General features: G+C 48.2%; 1 protein-coding gene across 2 annotated transcripts; it reads left to right on the forward strand.

Annotated features, from left to right (window-relative positions):
- Window positions 1-907: 907 nt before the first annotated feature.
- Window positions 908-20,054, forward strand: KLHL25 (kelch like family member 25). Of its 2 annotated transcripts, XM_054077753.1 has the most exons (4): window positions 918-1,057; window positions 5,869-5,994; window positions 12,337-14,166; window positions 18,573-20,054. In XM_054077753.1, exon 3 carries the CDS (start codon window positions 12,354-12,356, stop codon window positions 14,121-14,123), a length of 1,770 nt encoding a protein of 589 aa, XP_053933728.1. In that variant the 5' UTR covers window positions 918-1,057; window positions 5,869-5,994; window positions 12,337-12,353; the 3' UTR covers window positions 14,124-14,166; window positions 18,573-20,054. The 2 variants fall into 2 exon arrangements, with proteins under 2 accessions (XP_053933727.1, XP_053933728.1); XM_054077752.1 differs by lacking the exon at window positions 5,869-5,994 and having other exon boundaries at window positions 908-1,057; window positions 18,573-20,053.
- The last annotated feature ends 802 nt before the right edge of the window (window positions 20,055-20,856 follow it).

Consider the following 20,856-nt stretch of genomic DNA (forward strand, 5'->3'; position numbering starts at 1 on the left):
CAAAGGGGAATCAGAAGAGCAATGAAGCTGTTAAAGAAGTTGGTGAAGGGGCTGGAGAACAAGTGTTATAAGGAGCAGCTGAGGGAACCAGTGTTGTTTAGCCTAGAGAAAAGGAGGCTGAAGGGAGACCTTATGACAGTCTGCCTGAAAGGAGGTTGTAGTGAGGTCAGTGTTGGTCTCTTCTCCCAAGTGATAGGCGATAGGACGAGAGGGAATGGCCTCAAATTGTGCCAGGAGAGGTTCAGATTGGACATTGGCAGATGAAGTGCTTAGGGATATGGTTTAATAGAGAACAGGTACGGTTGGACTTGATGATCTCAAAGGTATTTTCCAACTTCTGATTCTGTGATGTTCAGCCTGGAGAAGAGGAGGCTGAGGGGAGACCTTATTGCTCTCTACAACTACCTGAAGGGAGATGGTAGAGATGTGAGTGCTGGCCTCTTCTCCCAAGTGACAGGTGACAGGACAAGGGGGAATGGCCACAGGCTGCGCCAGGGGAGGGTCAGACTGGACATCAGGAAAAAAGTTTTCACAGAAAGGATCAACGGGCACTGGAACGGCTGCCCAGGGAGGGGGTGGAGTCACCATCTCTGGAGGTGTTTAAAAGACGGGTAGACGAGGTGCTCAGGGACATGGTTTAGTGGCAGATAGATGGTTTGACTCGATGATCTAAGAGGTCTTTTCCAGCCTAGTGACTCTGTGATTCTATGAGCCTATGATTCTACGAGTCTGAGTCTACGAAGGGCTGGAAGTCGGGCTTTAGGCCCCGGGGAGTCCCGGGCAGCCGTAGCCCCGCCCCCAAGCCCCCATTCTGTTCTCCTATTGGTGGCCGCTCCCTCTTGGCCCCGCCCCCTCCCGGCGCCGCTCCGCACGGAGCGAAGCGCGTCACGGCCTCGGCGCTTCCTGACTGGCTGCGCGGCCCCCGCCCAGCGCGTGGGCCGGGCCGCCGCCCCGCCCCCCGCTCCTCCCGCCGGGCGCCCCGCGGGGCCGGGGGCAGCCGGGGCGCTGAGCGGGAGTTTTCGGTTCGGCCGGGCGCGGAGAGAGACAGAGGCAGGCGGTGAGTCGTTCTCCCGAGCCGCTTCCCTGTTCCCCATCCCGCGCGGCCCCTGTGGCGGCTCTGGGGCTCCGCGGCGGCGGTGGGATGTTGGAGGGGGGAAAACAAAAGCCGCGCTTCGCCTTCTGAGCAGGAAAGTAAAGCGGCGTTGGTTTGGTGTTTTTTTCTCGTCTACGTATCTCAAAGCCGTGGTTCGAGGGAGGCAGCTGCCCCAGCTTTTCTGAGGAAACTGATCCCGGTCTCCCTGCCTGGAGCGGGGTGCGGGCTGAGCTGAGCTGGCGCAGGAGGAGAGGTCGCTCCACATCCCTCTGCTCTCCTTACGGGCCCTTTTGCACTTGGAAAAAAAAAGTTACCAGCCTCTTTGGGAGTTGGTTGGGTTTTCTTTCTTTCTTTCTTTTTTTTTTTTTTTAATCCGTCCCCTTGTACTTGGAGGTGTTGGGGGCTTAGATTCGCCAAATCTGTGCCTGGAAAAATCTTGTCCTCACTCTTTCATAAGCAGACACTTTTTCACACTATGTGTATGGAGAGTCTGGTTCATATCTTGTTTCTGTTTTCCTGGCAGTCTCTGGGTGTCGTCTTCCCTTGTGATCTGCTGGAGTCATCTCCCTGCTCAGGGCACCATGGGCTGCAGCTTTTAGTGTGTCTTCAGATGTGCTGGTCAGATCCAGAGTCCTAAGAAAAACAAACAATTCTATAACCTTTATACTTTAATAACTTCCCTTGTCTTCTTCTTTCCTGTGTCTTGTGACACTTGTTTTTGTTGAGCTTACCTTAGAAGCAACCAGAGATGTGGGTCGCGCGCCCTGTGCCTCTCTGGTGGTGGCCAGCTGCTAATGTTAACTCAGCTGTGTTATTCATTGCTGCTCTGGTAATCGTCTCCTTTCAGACTCCGTGTAAACCAGCTCTGAATTCTCATGTACTTTGTTTTCTCTGCCTGACTCTTAGGAGGTCTGACTCTTTCGTGAGAACGGACCCTTTCTAGAGCCTCTCTGTTATCCTTGTCCTGCTTGCTGCTTCAGAGCAAATCTTATCTGAAAACACATTTTCTGTCTTTTGTGTCTCAAACTCTAACCATCTGCTCTGGTTTATCGCTATGGTAAGGCTACAGATATTCAGTGACGCGCTTGTGAAGAAGGTATAGGTGAGAATTTGCAGTGGGGAAGTTGTGGGGTGGCACAAGATTCTGAGGACTAAAATCAGAATGAAATTTGCTGCAGAAGCAAATTAGTCACACTGTAATGTGAACACATGAGACCGTAAGCAGCTTCAGCACTAAGGAACTTGAATTTCCTATCCCTTTTCTCAAGGATTGTTATCTGAAGCCCTTCTGCCTTGGCGTGTACGCAAAGCATCTACCGTGGTAGCCTTCTGTGCTTTGTTTGGGGCAGGTTCAAGTAACCCAGGCAGCAGGGATGGTGTCTCAGATGTGGTTTTGGAGAGGAGATAAGGCCAATTGAAAATCATTCAACCAAAGGAGCTAGGCAAATGAAATTTGTGAAGGCAGACAGCTTGGGAACAGATGACAAGACACTGCCTGACACCAAACATTAAAATGAGTGTGTACCTGATGTATAATGTGGTCCCTCCAGCACTGGAGTGATGGTCCTGGATAGGGACAAGGTGTGTGTGCATATCTGTGTGTGAATTATGATAGCATTTTTGTCCCTACAGTGGTAACCAGCCACTCCCCAAAGCCTGCAGGAGTTCAGGTCCATCTTAGCAGGCGAAGGTTTTAGGCAATGTTTAGATGAGTGAAACAGGAAGGGCAGGATGTGGCCATCTGTGGAGGTGGAAGAGGATGGGCAGCGCCTTGCGAGACAGGGAGGGAAGCGGCAGCCTTACAAAAGAAAGGGTGTTGAGCAGTGCTTTGGCTTGGGTGTGAGTAAGTGGAGCAGGACGGGCAGAGCTGGCCCGGGGTGTCTGTGGCTGTGACGGTGGCTGACGCTTGAGAACTGTGGAAGGGGCAGGTTTGAAGCAGCACTGTCAGCACTTGAACAGAGGAGTAGATTTACTCACATCTTTTATAGACTGTAATTGAATTGCAGTGAGTGTGGCTGGCGTTGCTTAAAACAGTGGCTGCAGGAATGCTGGCTAGGAAGCTTGTAGCTGTAACAAGCCACCCCAAGCCCCCCAGTCTGACCTTTGACCAGCATCACATCGGTCTTTCTTTGCTTATCAACTTTATATCGCCGCAGTGATGTTAGTATCACTGCAGTGGTACAGACTGCTCTGTCTTTCCTCCGTTGCCTGGGAATGTTGCATGTCCTGTAACCACTGTCTGCTTGCTGATCATTAGACTTTGCAAAGACTACCACTTTTATATGATAGCCTGTCAGATTGTGGTGAGGCGAATTTATTATTCTAGCACACTGGCAATCACTCTGGTTTGCTTGTGATGCATGCACAGATGCCTGGGATAGCCAGGGCTGCTGCAATGCTCCCATGCTGATCCAGAACTTGCAGGCTGAGTACATAGTTTTATGCTGTTTTAGCACTGAAATAAAAGGATCAGAGACAGGTGTCACATTCGTTCCTTCCATCCAGAGCCAGAGGGCAATGAGGAGTGTCCTGTTCTGCAGCCCCGGACGCTTCGATATCAGTCAGTGCTTTACAATCCATCTGGGAACGGCTGTCCTCCATGTCTATCACCATCAGGGCGTAATCTGTTCAGGAGACATGAGGGCCTCCCATCTCCATAGCTCTGCGCTCCAGCCAGAATTGCAAATGGAACCTGACAGTTGCACTAAGGTCTCATTCCTGGCAGGGGAGCGGGGAAGACAAAACAAAACCCCAGGTTAACTGAGCAGGCACAAAATTGAAATCCTGTCCTGACAGCAGGCAGACAGACCTGTTTGGTATGAGCATCTGTAGCAGGGCTTCTGGTTAGTCTGACCATCAGAGCAATCAGCTCTGCCAACCTCAGCGCCAGAGCCAGGCACAGTGTGCAAAGAGAGAGTGGGAGGATCTGAATATACTTTCTGTAGTCAGCAACTGCAGTGGTTATTCTGGCATTAATTTGACGCATACCACAACTCATCTTCTAAAATCTTCTTGGGAAGTGGCATGTGGTTCTGCTCCTCTGTTTTTGAAGTACCAAAGGCCTTTTGCCTTTGCAGCACATTGGCAAGTTGGCTTGCTTGAAAAGGACTTAATTCTACACAGATGGGGCTGGAGTAGATACTGAGATCAAGTGGATTGTTTCCATTCTGGAGCTTTTTTGAGTGTAATTTGGGAGACAGCACTGCAAAATCACTTGCCTCCTCTGCCGCCCTGCATTCATTTTGCAAAGCGAGTGTGATTGATCTGGCAGAATGGGATTTATTCACTAGTGGAGCTAGAGGGCATGCAGGGAGGACAAAACCCCACGGCAGCCTCTGAAATGAATCACAGGCTCTGAAAAGATCCACTGGGGTTAAGGCATTGCAATGAAAAGCTATTGTCTGGAGCCTGAACTGTGGCTCAAAGCGTTATTTATCCCGATTTGGATAGTGATTGTAGGAGGTTGTGGTATTCCCAGGAACTGCAAAGCTGACTTGCATAGTGGTGAGTGTGAACTTTGGTTGCCTCACAGGTAGCTCCAGAAGCTTTATGCAGTAACTCAGTTGAAGAGTAGCAAGTCCAATACCTGATTTGCAAAAAAACCTGCATGTATTGCATGCAAAGTGGATTTTCTGTGGGTATTTTTATGTTGGTTGGAATGCAGTTGCCTTTGGTTCCGTGTCTTAAGGTTGTGAGGCACTACAGCCTCCTTTACCAATGCGTTTGCAAGATAGAACAAGAACCTCTCTATCTGGTACAGTTTGGAAATACTGCTTTTGTTTTCTATGGTAACTGACATCCAGTAGATTCTTGTGGCGGCTTTGGGTTCAGAGCAGAGGAATGGTGAGCTCTGATAAGAATGGGATATGAAGAAGTGATGGACAGACCAAGATTCGGAGCTCAGCTTTGCTTTAGTAACCACATTCAGATACGTGCCCAGACCTTCTCCAGACAATCTGATCTCTTGGAGCCTACAGAATCGGGATTGGAAAACCTCCCAGTTTCTGTCTGAGCCAACAGAAGGAGCCTTTCACATGGTCTCTCTGTTTTCTGTCTAGGATATACAGGCTGGGCTAGAAAGTGAGAAAACGAGAAGAAATGATAAGGATGTCTTCCATTCTCAAAGTCTGGTGCAGGATCAGAAATTCTGCTTTTGGGGGGGATGGGGTCGACTGTCTTTGCTTGTCTGCTTGTGAATATGATGAAACAACAAGAGTTTGTCAGGAAGGCCAAATCCAGTGCTATTACAGAGATACCCTCTGATTCATGGGAGAGTTGCATTGCCTGAATTCCAGCATGCAAAATCACAGTTGCGTCTTTGCTGTGTTAGTCATCCTGAAGAAGGCAAGAACAAATTTGTCTGACAGAGCCAAACCACTAAATTCACCGGAGTTACTGGAGATGAACCCAGTTTGTTAGAGAGCAAAGTCTGCATTCAGGCACGCAGGAGTGTGGATGAAGCAGGGTCTCGATGTGGTGAAGGTCCTTTGCTGCACATTTGGCAGCAGCCCAGGCTCCACGTTCAGCAAGTGTACTGCTGCGCTAAATGCCAGGTGCTATTTTAATTTCTTTCATCTCAAGCACTCTATACAGAAGGTCTTCATTAGTATTGAACGTTTCAAGCAGCTTTCAAGCTGCATACCTGATAGTCCACTGTTTTATGCAAGGACATGAAAATAATCTGAAAAAATCTTTATATTTATTCCTTCCCATTTCTTGTATCTCTGTCTGACTATCTTTTCCTGTTTTCTGTTGTTTTGTTTCTGCTTTTGAAGCTCGAGCTGTGTCTGCGAGTACATGAATGCCTGCATGTAATAGCTTCTCTTTCTCAACCTTTTGACCGTGTCCCAACACTGGAAGATTGCATCTGAAACATAGCTGTACTGGGAGCGTGTTTTACAGTGAGTTGCCATGCTGATCTTTCTCCAAAGCAGATTTGCAAAGAGCTTCTCCTCATGAAGACAACACAGTGGGTGACTTCAGGTTTCTAGTCTGCTGCTCTGTACAGTAAAGGGTGGGGAAACTGGCCGTTCTGTGCCAGTGGTTTTTTCCTGGGATGGTCTTGCTGGCCTAAGCACCAGGCGGTAGAGTCCGTGAAGGCGTTGGAAAAGTGTAGCTGTTTGGGATGAGAGTGCATTACTAGTGGGTAGAGAATTTATCCCACTGCTTCCAGGGAGAAGCTGATCTTTGGCTGAATTAAAAATTGTATATTACCCCAAAGGGTTGATACTGTCACAGTGAAAAATTAATCTTTGGCCTGCCTCCCTGTGAAAGCTGTCATTGCTTGCCACTTGAGGTGGCTCTGCTTTGAGTTGTGATAGGTTGCAGTGCAGTCCATATGTGGAGGGCCTGATGGCTGACTGAATGGGAATGAATCTCCACTGCAGAGTGAGCAGCTTCTACCAGATTTTCTGAGCTAAGCTAGCAGGGAACCTTACTGCTTATTTATTTACTTATTTATGGCTTTAAGTAGCTCATGGTTGAGTGGGACAAAAAGAAACTTGTTCTGCTTGCCGCTTCTCCGAAAGTCTTGATTGGCAAACAGAAAGCGCCAGCTTCGGTTCATGGGATTTAGTTCTTTGTTGGTATTTAGCCAGCTTTTACAGTCCTGGGAGAACACTAATAAATCCTTGTAGTTTTGCCCTTCTAAGCAGATTCTTGATCCCCTAAAGTCCCTTTGGGGAACGTCTTATTTGCTCTGAAGTATTGTCCTCTTGAAAGGAAGCAGCATCTCAGCTGGTGATTCCCTGCAGACGGTGAATGAGATTTGTGGACAGCTTGCTGGTTTAAGATGGAGGGGGGAACCCCAAGCCTAGCTAAATGTAGTCTATGTATCAATAGTTACTTTTGAGCTGCCCTCTTATAAGCAGTTCTGTGACTGGAGACTGATACAGCTTTGAAGTATGCAATTTTTAAGAGGTAACAGAGCATTCCTGAGGTTGTAATATATGACCCATACCACCTCCCTATAGCAGGGCTCCAGCATGGTGACCCACCAGCCTGGGAGGGACAGCCTTCTGCTGGGTATTAGAAGCAAGGGGCGCTCAGACAGGAGAACTGTGGCTGTTGTTCTGGGGGGGGAGGTTTGGTCAGCTCTGTTGTTTTGTTTTTTTCCCTTTGTTCCTTTTATAGAATACAATAGTTTGGGTTGGAAGGGATCTTTGCCAGCATTGTTGTGTCCAGAGACTACTGGGGTGTATTGCTCATGAGCTGAGGTCTGAAGAGTCTTTTCTCCCTGAGCCAACTCCTACCGTTCTTCTGGGTTGCTATCTGCTCTGTGTGGGTGAGTGGAAGGATTTCCAAAGAGCCTTTATCTTGCTCTGCTGGAAAAATCCTGTCTTTCAAGTATCTGCTGTTACAAAGACTGCAGACAGCCAGGGGAATATTGTAGCCAGCAGACAGCATTGGATAGCTGTCAAAAAGCCGATGCCCCTCTGCCCTAATCCATATGGAAGAAGAGTTATCGTCTGCCTGTGTGTGCAGTAAGATCCTTCTGAAAAGCGATTCAGCTGATATTTATTTTTTCAATAACCACCTTTCGAAGTTAAAAAATGAATGTAGCATGGAGAAATCCCAGACCCAGTTTGTTCAGGTCAATGCCTTCTGCTATTCATGCTGACGCATCTGTTTTAATGATAGCTTCCTGCATGATGGAAGATGCAGCTGGGAGCTCTGATAACCCCCTGAGCTCTTGCAGAGCAGGTGGGAGCTTGGAAAGAGCCACTGACAGGTTTCTTTGTGTAAAATAGTCCTCATTCTGAGTGGTTCTGTTTTTTCTGTTTAGTTCAGTAGCCGGATAAGGGAAGTGAAGAAACTGGTAGAGGCCAAATTCTGCCCGGCATGCATCTACTTCTGAGAAGTGCTTGTAAGAGCACACGTCATGGGTCCAGCCTGTTCATCACTGCAGTTAAACATTGCTTAAATTGAAGCATACTTTTGTGCATGCACATAGATCCTTTTAGTTACAGGCTTCTGAGGTTTATAAGGCTGCTAGGTTTTGGAAGAACCTCAACAAATGAAATAGCTGCTGCCTGCAATTTCTGTTCGTATGATATGGGTAGGATGATGCCAAGTTCTCTGGTAGACTGAGAGATGAGTTGGGGTATGTTTGTCAGTGGAAGAATTAGCACCTGCGATGTTTCTGCTTGTGGCCAGCTATGGCAGGATTCTAGAAGCCCTCAAAACAAGCTGTTTGGAAGTTGCCGGAAGCCACAAGCAAGTATTGTTGGTGAGATGGCTGTACACTAGAGTTCAGAGGCTGCTTTGGTTTCAGTTTAATGATCTGTCAAGCCCTGCTGAGATGTGACCAGTGACATCCAGTGTCATAACCCAGCTCCAGGAGAGGCCAGCGAAAGGGATTGTGGCTGTAGCCTCTAGCTTTCAGGCTAGCAGCTGCCCTGGGGATCAGTTGGTGCCTTTAGTGGAGCAAGGTGATATGAAGAACAGTCCTAACGGACACTAAACTGGAACCTGCCAACTTACTCCCTGTATGTTGTTCAATACCCCTTGGATAGATATATTCTTTGGTTACCCAGTGCTTTGGGCAAGATGTTGGAAGCCCGAGATGTTCTATATAAGTGTGTGTGTATATATACGGGTATGTATATGTGTAAAGTGCCTCTTATGCAGGTTTTATATAGACATTTTTCATTTTGAAATGACCTGCTCCTTCCATTCTGAATAGTGGCTTTTCTAATCTTAGCGTCAGAAAAAATGATGCTGCCTTCCTGCAGGTTTATTGTTTGTTTCCATAGCTGTCCTATATAAATTGCTTAAATTTTTTGTGCTTAAGCAAATCAAAGATTTACACTGAATAGCTGACCTGAGCTGTGAGCAGAGAAAGCAGTAGCAGTGACGGGGTGGTTTCTGAGGTTGTAGGAATAGGAACCTAAATCAATAGCTTTTAGCAGACTCATAAATGTTTCATTTGTATTCCTCACTTCAGCATATTAGAGCTTTGACAGGGAAATCCGTATAACCGCCTAAATTAGTGTTGTCCCTGCACTGTGTGTAGATGTTGGTAACCATTTTCCTCAGATGCACTTCAAAGTGCTGCTCCGTAGTGGCATTCTCTTTCCTGTTTTGAAGCCTTGATTCTACGTAGCCTTCGATCCCAAGCAAAACAAGTTTGATGGCCTCATCCCCAGGCTGCAAAGATTTCTGGCAAAGAACACATGCATATCCAACCCAAATACCTATGGCATTTTCCTGCCCGGTTCAGAGGCCAAGTAGGAGTTGTGGCTGCTTGGGCAAGCTATCGTTTCTGGACAGAGAAGCCTGGAGAGACCTTTTCCCTGGACTGCAACACAGCCCTGAGGAATGACTGAAGCCTTGGGAAGATCAGCTTCAATAATTCATGGCAGCGAGTGGGGAAGGAGGGCTGTGCTCACAACTGTTTGTTGAATTTGGACTCTTCTGGAGGTGCTGGAGAAGCAGGGGTTAGGAAGTACGTGAGCAGACCATGAGTCAGACTGCTTATCTGCCCATCTGCCTCTGCCTGAGGTCATCCACCCATGGAGCGTGGGAGGGTTGTGGGGCTCCAGATCCCTACCAGGTCAAAGCTGTGACCCACCAGGAGGCTGGGATCTCTGTGTCCGCTCACTCAGCATTCCGTGGTTTTGCCAGGACTGCAAGTGCTGGGCTGGGGTGATGGCTTTGGGCTCAGCCTAGCTGAGGAGGACAGGACTGACCTATAGACTTTGTGCTTGCATGGGAGAAAGACCCTTGAGAAACCCTGGGCTGCAAAGAGCAAGTTAAAAACCCACCAACCAACAGCAACAAAAAGAACCCAACCAAAAACCCATCCCCAGCTGTATCTGTGTGACTAATTGCTGATTTTTAAACAATTAGAATCATAGAATCACCAGGTTGGAATTAGGTAGCTGGAGGGGGGATGCCATGGGATTTCAGCCCTCGTGTCTCCAGCCTGCAAAGCAAAACCGGTGTAGAAAAGGGATAGAAACATAGAACTGGGTGGGAGGGGAGATACAGGGATGCTGAATAGTGTTTCTCAGGCAACCCCTTTTTCCTGTGGATTAGACCCACTTTTCCCAGCTTGTAGCCTTTTCTCATGGCTGCCTTGTGTTGGCAGGGAAGCCGAGCTGAAGGTGACAGCCCCTGGTGCTCCTGTGCATCTAAACAGGGTCTGTAGTATTAATTTAAGTACTGTTAAATTAATTGATCCAAAGGCTTCATCTTTGGCATGTAGGAGGAAGTGTGGTGCGAGGTTGAGTCTGAGCAAGTGTAGAGGCCAAAAGAGGGTTGAAAGCTGATTGGAAGTTGAGACTAAGCAAACATGGAGATTAAAAGTGAGTGGGAGGATAAGATGATTGAGTCTGAGCAAGCATTGAGACCAGAAGGGAGTGGGGCAGAAGGTTGTGGGAGGCTAAAGAAGAGTTGAATGTGGAGGCCACATTGACATATGTGAAGTTGCGGAATGGTTGAGGTTGAGGAAGTGTGGAGGCCAGAAGGGTGTTGGAGGTTTTGGAATGATTGAGGCTGAAAAAGCATGGAAGACAGAAGAGGGTGGGAGGCTAGGTGTTGGGAGGCTGGGGCTGATCAAACATTGAGGCCAGAAGAGGGTGGGAGGCCGAGGAAGAGTTAGGCTGAGCAAGCACGGATGCCGAAATGGGTGTGTGAGGCCAAACAGGGCTGCGAGACTGAGGAGTGATTGAGACTGAGCAAATGTGAAGGCCAAAAAACCCTCTCCAAGTTTATCTGTGTGCCTAATGAGTGCTTTCTAAACAATTTAATGGCTGGAGGAGGATGCCATGGTGTTTCCAGCCTGCAAAGCAAAATTGTGTTGTTTTGGGGAAGAGTGGGTAGGAAAGGAACAGAGAATTAGTCCTGGGTGAGAGAAGAGATGTAGCAGAGCTGGACAGCATTTCTCAATCAAACCCTTCTTCTTGGCCCGCTGTCCCAAGCTTGTAGACACTTCTCTTGGCTGCTTCGTGTTGGCAGGGAAGCTGAGCTCAAGATGGCAGCCCCTGATACTTCTGTGCATCCAAACAGGGTCCTATCTTCCCTAAGCACTGAAATGCTCCTGTGACAGTTCAGAGCCCCCCAGGCTCTGTGACTTACCCCCATCTTTAGGATTACCTGCCTGCAAACTCCACTTTTAGCCGAGGAGTGTTTCTTGTACTAAACACATGAATGTCATCTGGTGTGGTGCCTGCCATGGCTTTGCTACGTCTATTGTCCCTGGGGGTTGTAGCAGAGGCATAGCGGGATGACCCTATTTCCCTTTTTTTCGGGTTCATTTTTCAAACCTCCAGACAGTATTGCTACCAAATTCAGTACTGACTTTCTGCCGTAAGAGAGGATTGTATGTGTATCCGTCTGTCTGCTTTAATTACACAGGGGGCAAAATAGAGCTGGCTAAAATATTTTTGACCGAATGACTTGGATTTTTATCATCTAAGTGGTATTAATTTGATTGGTCCAAAGGCTTTTTCTTCCACAGGCATGGATAGGTATCGGGTAGCACTTAAATGAAATAGTAGCTAATAAAAGCCTTGTGTTTGCTTCTGCCGGTCTGTTAAAAAGCATAATTTAGCTGTCTCTTTTGCCTTATTCTCTGATGTGAATCAGTCCTGCAAAATGCTTAAGTCACGTGTGAGTTTTATCAACAAAAAATACAACTAAAGGGTTTGGTAAGACTTGTTTAAAACTTTTGGCTTCTGCTGGTAGCTAAATATTCCATAAATAAACCAAGGAGCAATTGCCTTTCCTAAGCCTGCAATAATCTTCACAAAAATCAGAAGCCAAGCTTGATTTCTGCTAAGCCAAGAACAGACCAGTGCCCTTTATCCTGGATAGACTGCTTTTTTTAATGCTGTTTTCTAAGGAAAAATAACTCTCTTGCGGTTTGCCAATACCCTCTAGGGCTGTTGAGACAATTTACCATCAAGTTAGGGTTTTGATTGCTTCACTTTGTTGCTCTGTTGCCGAAATGAAAGTGCAGAATTTCCCCCCTCACCTCCCTCCGCCTTCCCACCCTGCTCAGCCTGAGTTAAATTTTTGGAGGATGTGAGGGTGCAGGAGGCCCAGGCTCTCTGCAAGCCAGGATGTGGAAGCACCCACAGGGCAGGACTACTGGGGTGTCAGCTGGTACTTCATGTCCATGGACAGTGTACCAGATTACCCATTGACAGTTGTACTACATACAGCGAATGCATGTATTCTCTGTGCCTTACATCATTAAAAGCAAGAGAATAATGGGTTTTCTGTTTGTTTCTCTGCAGGCAAGAGCTCTGTCATCATGTCAGTCAGCGTCCACGAGAACCGTAAATCCCGGACTAGCACCGGCTCCATGAACATCTTGCTTTTTCACAAAGCTTCCCACCCAGACTGTGTCTTGTCTCATCTGAACACCCTACGAAAGCACTGCATGTTCACTGATGTCACCCTTTGGGCAGGAAACAGGTCATTCCCCTGTCATCGGGCAGTGCTGGCTGCCTCCAGCAGGTACTTCGAAGCCATGTTTAGCAACGGCCTCCGGGAGAGCCTGGATGATGAGGTGAACTTCCATGACAGCCTCCACCCAGAGGTGCTGGAGCTATTGTTGGACTTTGCTTATTCTTCTCGGATCATCATCAATGAGGAGAATGCAGAGTCCCTTCTGGAGGCTGGAGACATGCTGCAGTTCCATGATGTCCGAGATGCAGCAGCTGAGTTTCTGGAGAAGAACCTCTACCCTTCCAACTGCCTGGGCATGATGCTGCTCTCAGATGCTCATCAGTGCCGGCGGCTTTATGAGCTCTCCTGGAGGATGTGCCTTGTCAACTTTGAGACTGTTCACAAGAGTGAAGATTTCAACAACCTTTCCAAGGACACTCTGCTGGACCTCATCTCCAGTGATGAGCTGGAAATTGAGGATGAAGAAAAGGTCTTTAAGGCTGTCATTCAGTGGGTGAAATATGATCTGGATGAGCGTAAGGCTTATCTCCCAGAACTTCTGAGGAATGTTCGTCTGGCCTTGCTTCCTTCTGAATGCCTGAAGGAAGCCTTGGCTTGTGAGGACTTGATCATGGTGGATGAAAGGAACAAGCTTGTCTTGGATGAAGCTATTCAGTGCAAGAAGAAGATCCTGCAGAATGATGGGGTGGTCACCAGTCCCTGTGCCAGGCCTCGCAAAGCTGGGCACACCTTGCTGATCCTGGGAGGACAAACCTTCATGTGTGATAAGATCTACCAAGTCGATCACAAAGCAAAGGAAATTATCCCCAAAGCAGACCTGCCGAGTCCACGGAAGGAATTCAGTGCTTGCGCCATCGGCTGCAAAGTATATATCACTGGAGGCAGAGGGTCAGAGAACGGGGTCTCAAAAGACGTGTGGGTGTATGACACTGTTCATGAGGAGTGGTCAAAAGCTGCCCCAATGTTAATAGCTCGGTTTGGGCATGGCTCAGCTGAATTGGAAAACTGCCTGTATGTGGTTGGTGGACACACTGCGGTAGCTGGAGTCTTTCCTGCATCTCCTTCTGTTTCCTTGAAGCAAGTAGAGAAGTATGATCCTATATCCAACAAATGGACAATGGTGGCTCCTTTGCGAGATGGAGTGAGCAATGCTGCGGTGGTGAGTGCTAGGCTCAAGCTTTTTGTCTTTGGTGGGACCAGCATTCACCGAGACATGGTGTCCAAAGTCCAATGCTATGATCCAGCTGAGAATCGGTGGATGATCAAAGCCGAGTGCCCGCAGCCCTGGCGCTACACGGCAGCTGCTGTCCTAGGCAGCCAGATTTTCATCATGGGAGGAGACACAGAGTTCACAGCAGCATCCGCCTACCGCTTTGACTGTGAAACGGACCAGTGGACACGCATTGGGGACATGACAGCCAAGCGCATGTCATGCCATGCTTTGGCCTCAGGGAATAAACTGTATGTGGTGGGAGGTTACTTTGGGACTCAAAGGTGCAAAACGCTGGACTGCTACGACCCTATGTCAGACACATGGAACTGTATCACAACGGTGCCTTACTCGCTCATCCCCACAGCTTTTGTCAGCACCTGGAAGCACTTGCCATCATGATGTGGCTCAGGGCTTGGGGGCTTGTATCCAGGAAGTCAATAAGGTAAGGATCTCCTTCTCTTAAACCAAAACTTGCTTTCTTGCCTCAGTTGGATCTCCATGCTCTGCACCGAAGCCATGGGTTCTGGGTTGCTCACGTTTTATGAGAAGGGGCTGTTTAAAGGTGGGGTGGAGGGCCAGAAGAGAGTAATCAGCTCTGCCATTTTGTAATTATTAGCTAGCTCTTAGGTTTCTCTTGTTTCCAGATCATCCTCCTACTATCTTAAGAGATAGATCTACATAGATGCTTGCAGCCAGGCCACAGCTCCTCTGCCTCTGCTTCAAGCTAGCTGGATGTGGCAGCATTACCCTTCTGTTTTTGAGGGTAAAGGGAGCAGATGCCTGCTCTCATGGCTATCACTGTAGAATACTTCCTGTCTCCATGCAGTTGAGGGGTTACTATGGTTTCTAAAAGCACTTGCATGTGAGTCCTGGGAGGTATTAAGGCAACAAGTGCTTTGGAAAAAGTCTGAGCAGTTCAATATTTTTGCAGGGTAATTTATTCTGAGCTGATGAATATGTAGGCAAGTGACCCTTGGGATACTGGCAAATCCTGGAGCTCTTTTTATGCTCTCTATTTACATTTCAGTGGGTAGCAAGAGAAGAATCTTAGAAGCCATGGTGCATTTGATGGTCCTGGTGTTTATTTAGCATCCAAACTGTTGCTTATTAAATCAGAACTTCTGAGACTTCTATGTGAGACCTGAGTGGGAGGGAAGGGGTTTTGTAACCAGAAGAAGAATGTGTTTATCGGTGTTCCAGGGTGTGTGAGAATAAGAAAGATGGTGGAAATGCATGATGTCCTGTCTCATTCTGGTGCTTCGGCTCATGCTTGCTTAGGATAGGTGCTATTGCAGTGGACCAAGGCAGTTGGTTCCTCTCTCTCCTCCCCAGTGAGATTCTTGTTTGCCATTCTGGTTACCAGTTTTGCTCCACAGAGCTTTGCACATCTTCACCAATCTGTGCTGAGATGCAGCTGGCCAGGCAAAGGCAAAAAAACTCTTCTCACCTCACACTGTGAAAGCACTAACTGATAGAACTGATCTTCCCTGGAAGTCCGTAGCATCTCTGCTAGCTTAGTCTGCAGGTTTTGTAGGGCCAGCAACACATGCAACCCTGCGTTGATAGTTGGAGACTACCTCCCAGCTAGCTGAAGGAGCTGGGAAACCCTTGAATATGGAGGTGGGATTGACAAGCTTCACTTATTGTTTTATTTAGAAGGTGGGGACTGTGGGGAGGGAAATTCTTCCATAAACTCATCAAAATCCACTTCACTTAATACAGGGAAGAAGGAATGCTGCCCAAACCCTCAAACACCCTCTCACTTCCCAGCTTCTCACTTGGTGTGGTTGATGTGCCTGGGTATCGCCCAAAAGGTGAAATTACTGGCATCTCCTAGTGATCATCTTTTTTGATGCCAGCTGGGAACCAAGGAGGAGCTTCTGGCACCTCTGCCGGTTGTTTGCCCAACGTGACCACCTGCTTTTCTCAGGTGGGGAAAAAAAGCACCCAGAGCATTCTGCTGGCCTTTGATTTGCGAAACACCTGGTTTTAACATGGGTTGGACCACAGTGAGGGCAGGGCAAGAGTAGAAGGGGTTAAAATGAGATTGCAGAGCTTTGCCAGCATTGGAAGATAATGGCCTTTCCAAATTCTCCTCCTCAGGCGTTGCCTAGCATCTGTCACAGTGGCTCAGTAATCTAATTAACTGCCACTTGGCTATTAAATATTGCAGCAAAGAGTGTGAGGACTCCATCATTTTCAACTCGGGTCAATGGGGCCTCCCTTTAAGAGCCATCCTAGAGCTGAAAATTAATGTTCTCTGGTAGCAGATGCGTCTGAATATTAAAGCTCAACACCAGCTGCACTAATGGATATAGGAATAGGGAATATTTTGAGGTGGGATTTGAATCTTCAGGCACTGAATAAAAAGCAGTCTCCAAAGTCACAGAGATGTTATTTTCCTCCCTACCTTTTTCCCCTCTGTACTGTATTTTGGTTGCTTGGGCCTAATAAACAGCTTTGTAGGGGTTGTATAGCTATTCCCCCTCCTTAATCTGGAGCCTGGCACAAGCACAAGAAAACTAGGAAAATAAACCTGGTGAAAAGTCACTGTGTGAGGGTTGTATGTGTTTTTCTGGCTTCACTTGCACTCTTCAATTAAAAGAAGTATTTAAAAGATACATGAGTTCTTGCCAGATGGAATTGTCCCTTCACTTCATTTTTCTACATTTTGGGGTTTTTTTTCAAACTAAGTTATTGTTAATAACAGCCACTGTGACAGCTCCTTAAATAAAGCACTCAGGCTGGTGAATGAAGGTCAGACCTGAATGCATAGCCTGTGCTGCACCAGCCAAGTTCCACACAATAACCTTGGCCGTCCTGGCTGCGCCTGTGTCAAAACTGGGCTCAGGAATGGGGGCAGCTAGCTTTATGGTCCTCCAACTACTCTGTTGTCCTGCAGCAGGTGTGGCTGGGGGATCTTCCGGCTTGCAGCTTCTACCGTGTGAGGTCTCTCCTGTAATACCTGTTTTGGTCCCTATGGGATCCTTCTTCAAGAAAGGTCATCCAGAAGGCAGGTTGGCCAGCATATGCCCAAGCACTGGTGTGCTTTGGGAATGCTAATTCCATGGGAACCTGCCTCTCCTGGAGAAGGCTCAGGAGGGCTCATCCAAGGTGCCCTCAGTGCAGAGCAAACTTTGTGGATGGGGAAAGGCCTGGGCTATGACACTGTAGGAAACAGTACTTTGTACTCATGGAAAAAATGCAATCTTTTCACCTATGAACTGGTGAAGTTGCATTCATACCAGCCCTGAAACCCAAATAATACACTTGTACCCCAAAACAAATGGGGAGGAGCCAAACCCTGTGGCAGCTAGGAGCCAGGGGTTCCCCTCCCAGTACCTTTTGGCTCCTGCAGGACCCTCCTCATGGTCTGAAGTGAGGACTGGGGACTGGTGGCCAGGCACCGCTTGGGCCCTTGTTCCTCGGGCTCATCCGAAAGCTCAGAGCCCATTTTGTGGATTTTATGGGATCCCTTTGATGGGCTTATCTCCTGTGAGGGCTGTGGGGTGGCACCAGCAGCTGGTGCCTGCTGTTGGGTGGGTGCTGAGCAGCTGAGGCTGCCAAGTTTTGAGGCTGCTCTGGCATCTAAAAGCTGAACTTTGGCCCCAAAGCTCATGCAAGGATTTAGGCAGTAGGCCAGGCCGAACTGTATTCTGATACCGCGGTCACATTAAACGTCGGATCTGTTCAGTGACTTTTCCTGATGAATTAATTACAGCTTAGATAACAAGCCTTTTGCACAGACAGTTTTACTGCTGCCTCCTTTGGCTTCTGTTGCACATAGAGAAGTGCTTGGTCAGCTTTTACCTTGCAAGAAGCTGCAAGGTTTTGTTGCTGTGCATTGCTCCTGGCTTCCTTTGCAGACCCCTGCTCACAGCCAGGCATCTTCCTATGCGAAAACCCCATGTGCGGGCAAACACCAGCCTAAAAAAACTCTCATGGTAATCTCCCAGCTCCTAAATGCTGCAGCTCACCTGTGTGCTGCTGGATTGGTTCCTTTCAACATGTTACAGTCTCACTGGTATTGCTGGAACAAAGTCACAGCTGGTTTCTCTCAGTGGCTCCTAGGGAAACCCATTTGCATGAGGGTTATAGCAAGGCTGGATAAACAGGGCCTGCAGTTTTTTGCCACTGTTGCTCTTTCCAAGCGACTGGTTGTCTCTGAAGCCAGTTTATCAGGCAGCGTTAGAAGGGAGTGGCTGGCCTGGGGTGGAAAGTCGATGAAAATCAGGCTTTTCCTAACCCTGGGCAGATGAAAACATGTGCTGTCTGAGCTCGGCCCCAGACTGGATTAATCAACCTCTTGGAAACTTGGTTGTAACGATGGTTTTGGAGGAACCAGTGGAAAAAGCAAAAAAGGATCTTTTTGTTCTGTCTGTTCCAGTTCTTGGCTCCTCCTCCTTCCTGTAAAAAAAAAAAAAAAAGCCGAAAACTCCATTTCCTCAACTTTTCATTCCCTTGCTGTGTTGTTCACAGAGGTTTCCTAACCGTCTCTGCCCAGCTCCCTGGTGCTCTGAGCCTTCTGCAGCTGAACAGCCACTGCCTCTGCTCTCCTGTAAAAGCAAAGCACATCCCAAACTCCAAATTCAACAGCTGCTTTCCACTTTCCTGGGATTCCAGGTGCCCTGAAGGTGTTTAAAAGACAAGAAGATGAAGTACTTAGGGATATGATTTTGTAGTTCACAGGTACAGTTAGACTCGATGAGCTCAAAGGTCTTTTCCAACCAAGCGATTCTGTAATCCTACTTCAATGGCTGCCAACGTGCAACCCCTTTTCGGATGGTCCCCTGCATGGGCTGAGCCAAGCATTGTGTCTGTCAATGAACTTTCTCTTTCCCTCCCCAGGTGCCCAAGTCAAATCCACATCCCCTGTCCCACTGTTGGAGCCAACACAGTGACCGTGTACCCTCCTATCCTGCACAGGACTCCAAGGAGCCTTTTGCACCCCTTCCTGGCACCAGGAGCAGGAGGCACAGCCAGCCCAACGCTATGGGGACACCAAGAGCCACTCAGCCCTGCCACCATCCGCTGCATGGTGACAGCAAGGAGCAGGGAATGGGGGACAAGGGGACAGCTCGTGGGCACCATTGGCCCAATGGGACTGGAAAGATTGCAGGTGTGCACCAGGCTCCATCCCTTCGCCAGCACAGCATGGGGAGCCATTAGGTGCTTTTTGTTGCTCATTTAGGGGGAAAAAGATATTAACATTTTTTTTAAAGACATTGAACTTGGCCATTGGCAATGGCTGCGGTTTGGTTGACTTGGGAGTGTTTCTAAAGGAAAAAGGGGTTGAGAGCACCTGGCTCATCCCATCCTCTGGCCGCTCTTTGGAGGCGATGGCTAGTGAAACATTAAAGCATGGGAGCTGGGGTGGCTGCCAGCAGTGCCAGGTACCACAGTGAAATGGGGCAGGTGCCTTTTGTTTTGCACTTTGGACCCTTTTAAATTTTTTTCCCCCTTTCCTTGCTGCAGCAGGTTGCAATTAGGTCGGAGGACACGCAGCTTCCTGTGTGCAGCTGCTGGGTAGAGCACAGCAGCTCTAATAGTGTGCCAAGGCACCAGCACTGCTACTGAGATATTCACCAGATAAAACCCACTGAGTGCTCAGAGCCAGGCTTCTAAATTTCCCTGCCACACTTGCTGAGCAGTGCGTGGGTGAGGGCGTAATTAGCAAACAAGCAGAAAGAGAGGTACAGCGGGGCAAAGCTCACACCTTGGGAGGGGGCATCTTGCCTCTAATGGGGCCTTGTGGGGGAAAGCGAGTGGACTAGGGGAAGCATCCTGGGGCTGGCAGGGTGAGCTGGGGAGGGATCCTCCTCCTTCCTGCTGTGCCATGCATCCTGCCTTCTTGGAGAGAGATGAACATTTCTAGCTGCACACTTACCTGCCAATGGTTGGACTGTAGCTGCCCCAGGTTCTCTGCACACCCTGGCTGATGACTATATTTGGGTTTATCCATGCAAGAGCTGTCAGCCCAAGCCACTCCTCATTCACGGTATGGAGGAAGGCACGTGGATTTTGGCAGTCAGTACAGGGATGCAGCTCCTGGCTGGCCTCTTCCAGGGCTGGTCTCCAACAAAGGCTGGTCCTGCACTGTCCCAGCATCCTGCTTCCCTCTGCAGCAGATCTGGTCCTGCAGATGCTCCGGGCTTGCCCTTGGATTAGGTTAAGCTGTAGCCTGGCCAGCTGAATGATGCAATGTGATGAAAAGCCTTGACATGGCTTCAAACAACAAAGGTCTTTTCAGAACAGCAAGCGCTCATTGCTGCCGGGAAGAACACACTTTGTGCTCAGCCAGTCTGTGATGCTCTGAATGACGTTTATTTACATTTTCTAAGGTTGTTTTTTTTTTTCCTTTTTCCTCCAGCTGCCTGTGAACTTTAATAAAAATGATGATCTGGGAAACAGTTTGTGTGTTTTTCACAGGAGTTTTCATTCTTAAGCAAGTTGGATTTAGATCTAATAACAGGGCCAAGGAATAATAACAGGGTTGGCACTTGGTGGGGCAGCTCACAAACAGCCTCCTAAGCAACCACCCTGGCTGTAATTATTATTGCTTCAGTGCTTGGGAAACTGAGGCACAATGTCAGGTGTTTTGTCCAAGGTTAGTGGTAGATGTGGGAATAAAGTCTAGGGCTTCTTGTGTCCTGAGGACATCACATGTCTCTTTCTCCACAGCTGCTCTCACTCAGTTTCACCATGCAATGATTTTAGGAGACTTTGTGAGTCTGTAAGGCTAGTATCTGCCAGATGGGTTGAGGGGGCCCAACCCAGACACAGCTGTACTCCTGCAAGGAAAGCAAATGATTGCTAAGGAAGAAAAGAAGAATTTATACTTCTGTTTTCCTTATTTGCCTTTGTTTGGCTGCTGCAGCTCCCAAGAAAGGGGCCCATTGACAGGTGAGATGGATTTTCCAGCTGGGGTTCCTGTTCACGCTTCTCCATGTGCATCTCTCCCCATCCCAGAGGAGCAGGGGTCTAATCCAGCTCTACTATGGGAAGGCTCTGAGTTCTCCCCTCTATCAGACCAGCAGTTCCAGCTTTGCACAGGACTGGGAGCTCAGGAACATCGCTCAGAGCAGCCAGTGGTGCTTACAAGCACCAGGCAAAACATGACAACCTTGCAAAT

This window comes from Cuculus canorus, chromosome 12 (genome assembly GCF_017976375.1).
Source record: "Cuculus canorus isolate bCucCan1 chromosome 12, bCucCan1.pri, whole genome shotgun sequence".
Classification (NCBI taxonomy): Eukaryota; Metazoa; Chordata; class Aves; order Cuculiformes; family Cuculidae; genus Cuculus; species Cuculus canorus.

Coding starts and splice junctions, on each gene's coding strand:
- KLHL25 (XM_054077752.1), top strand. CDS start 12,354: ATGTCAGTCAGCGTCCACGAGAACCGTAAATCCCGGACTAGCACCGGC.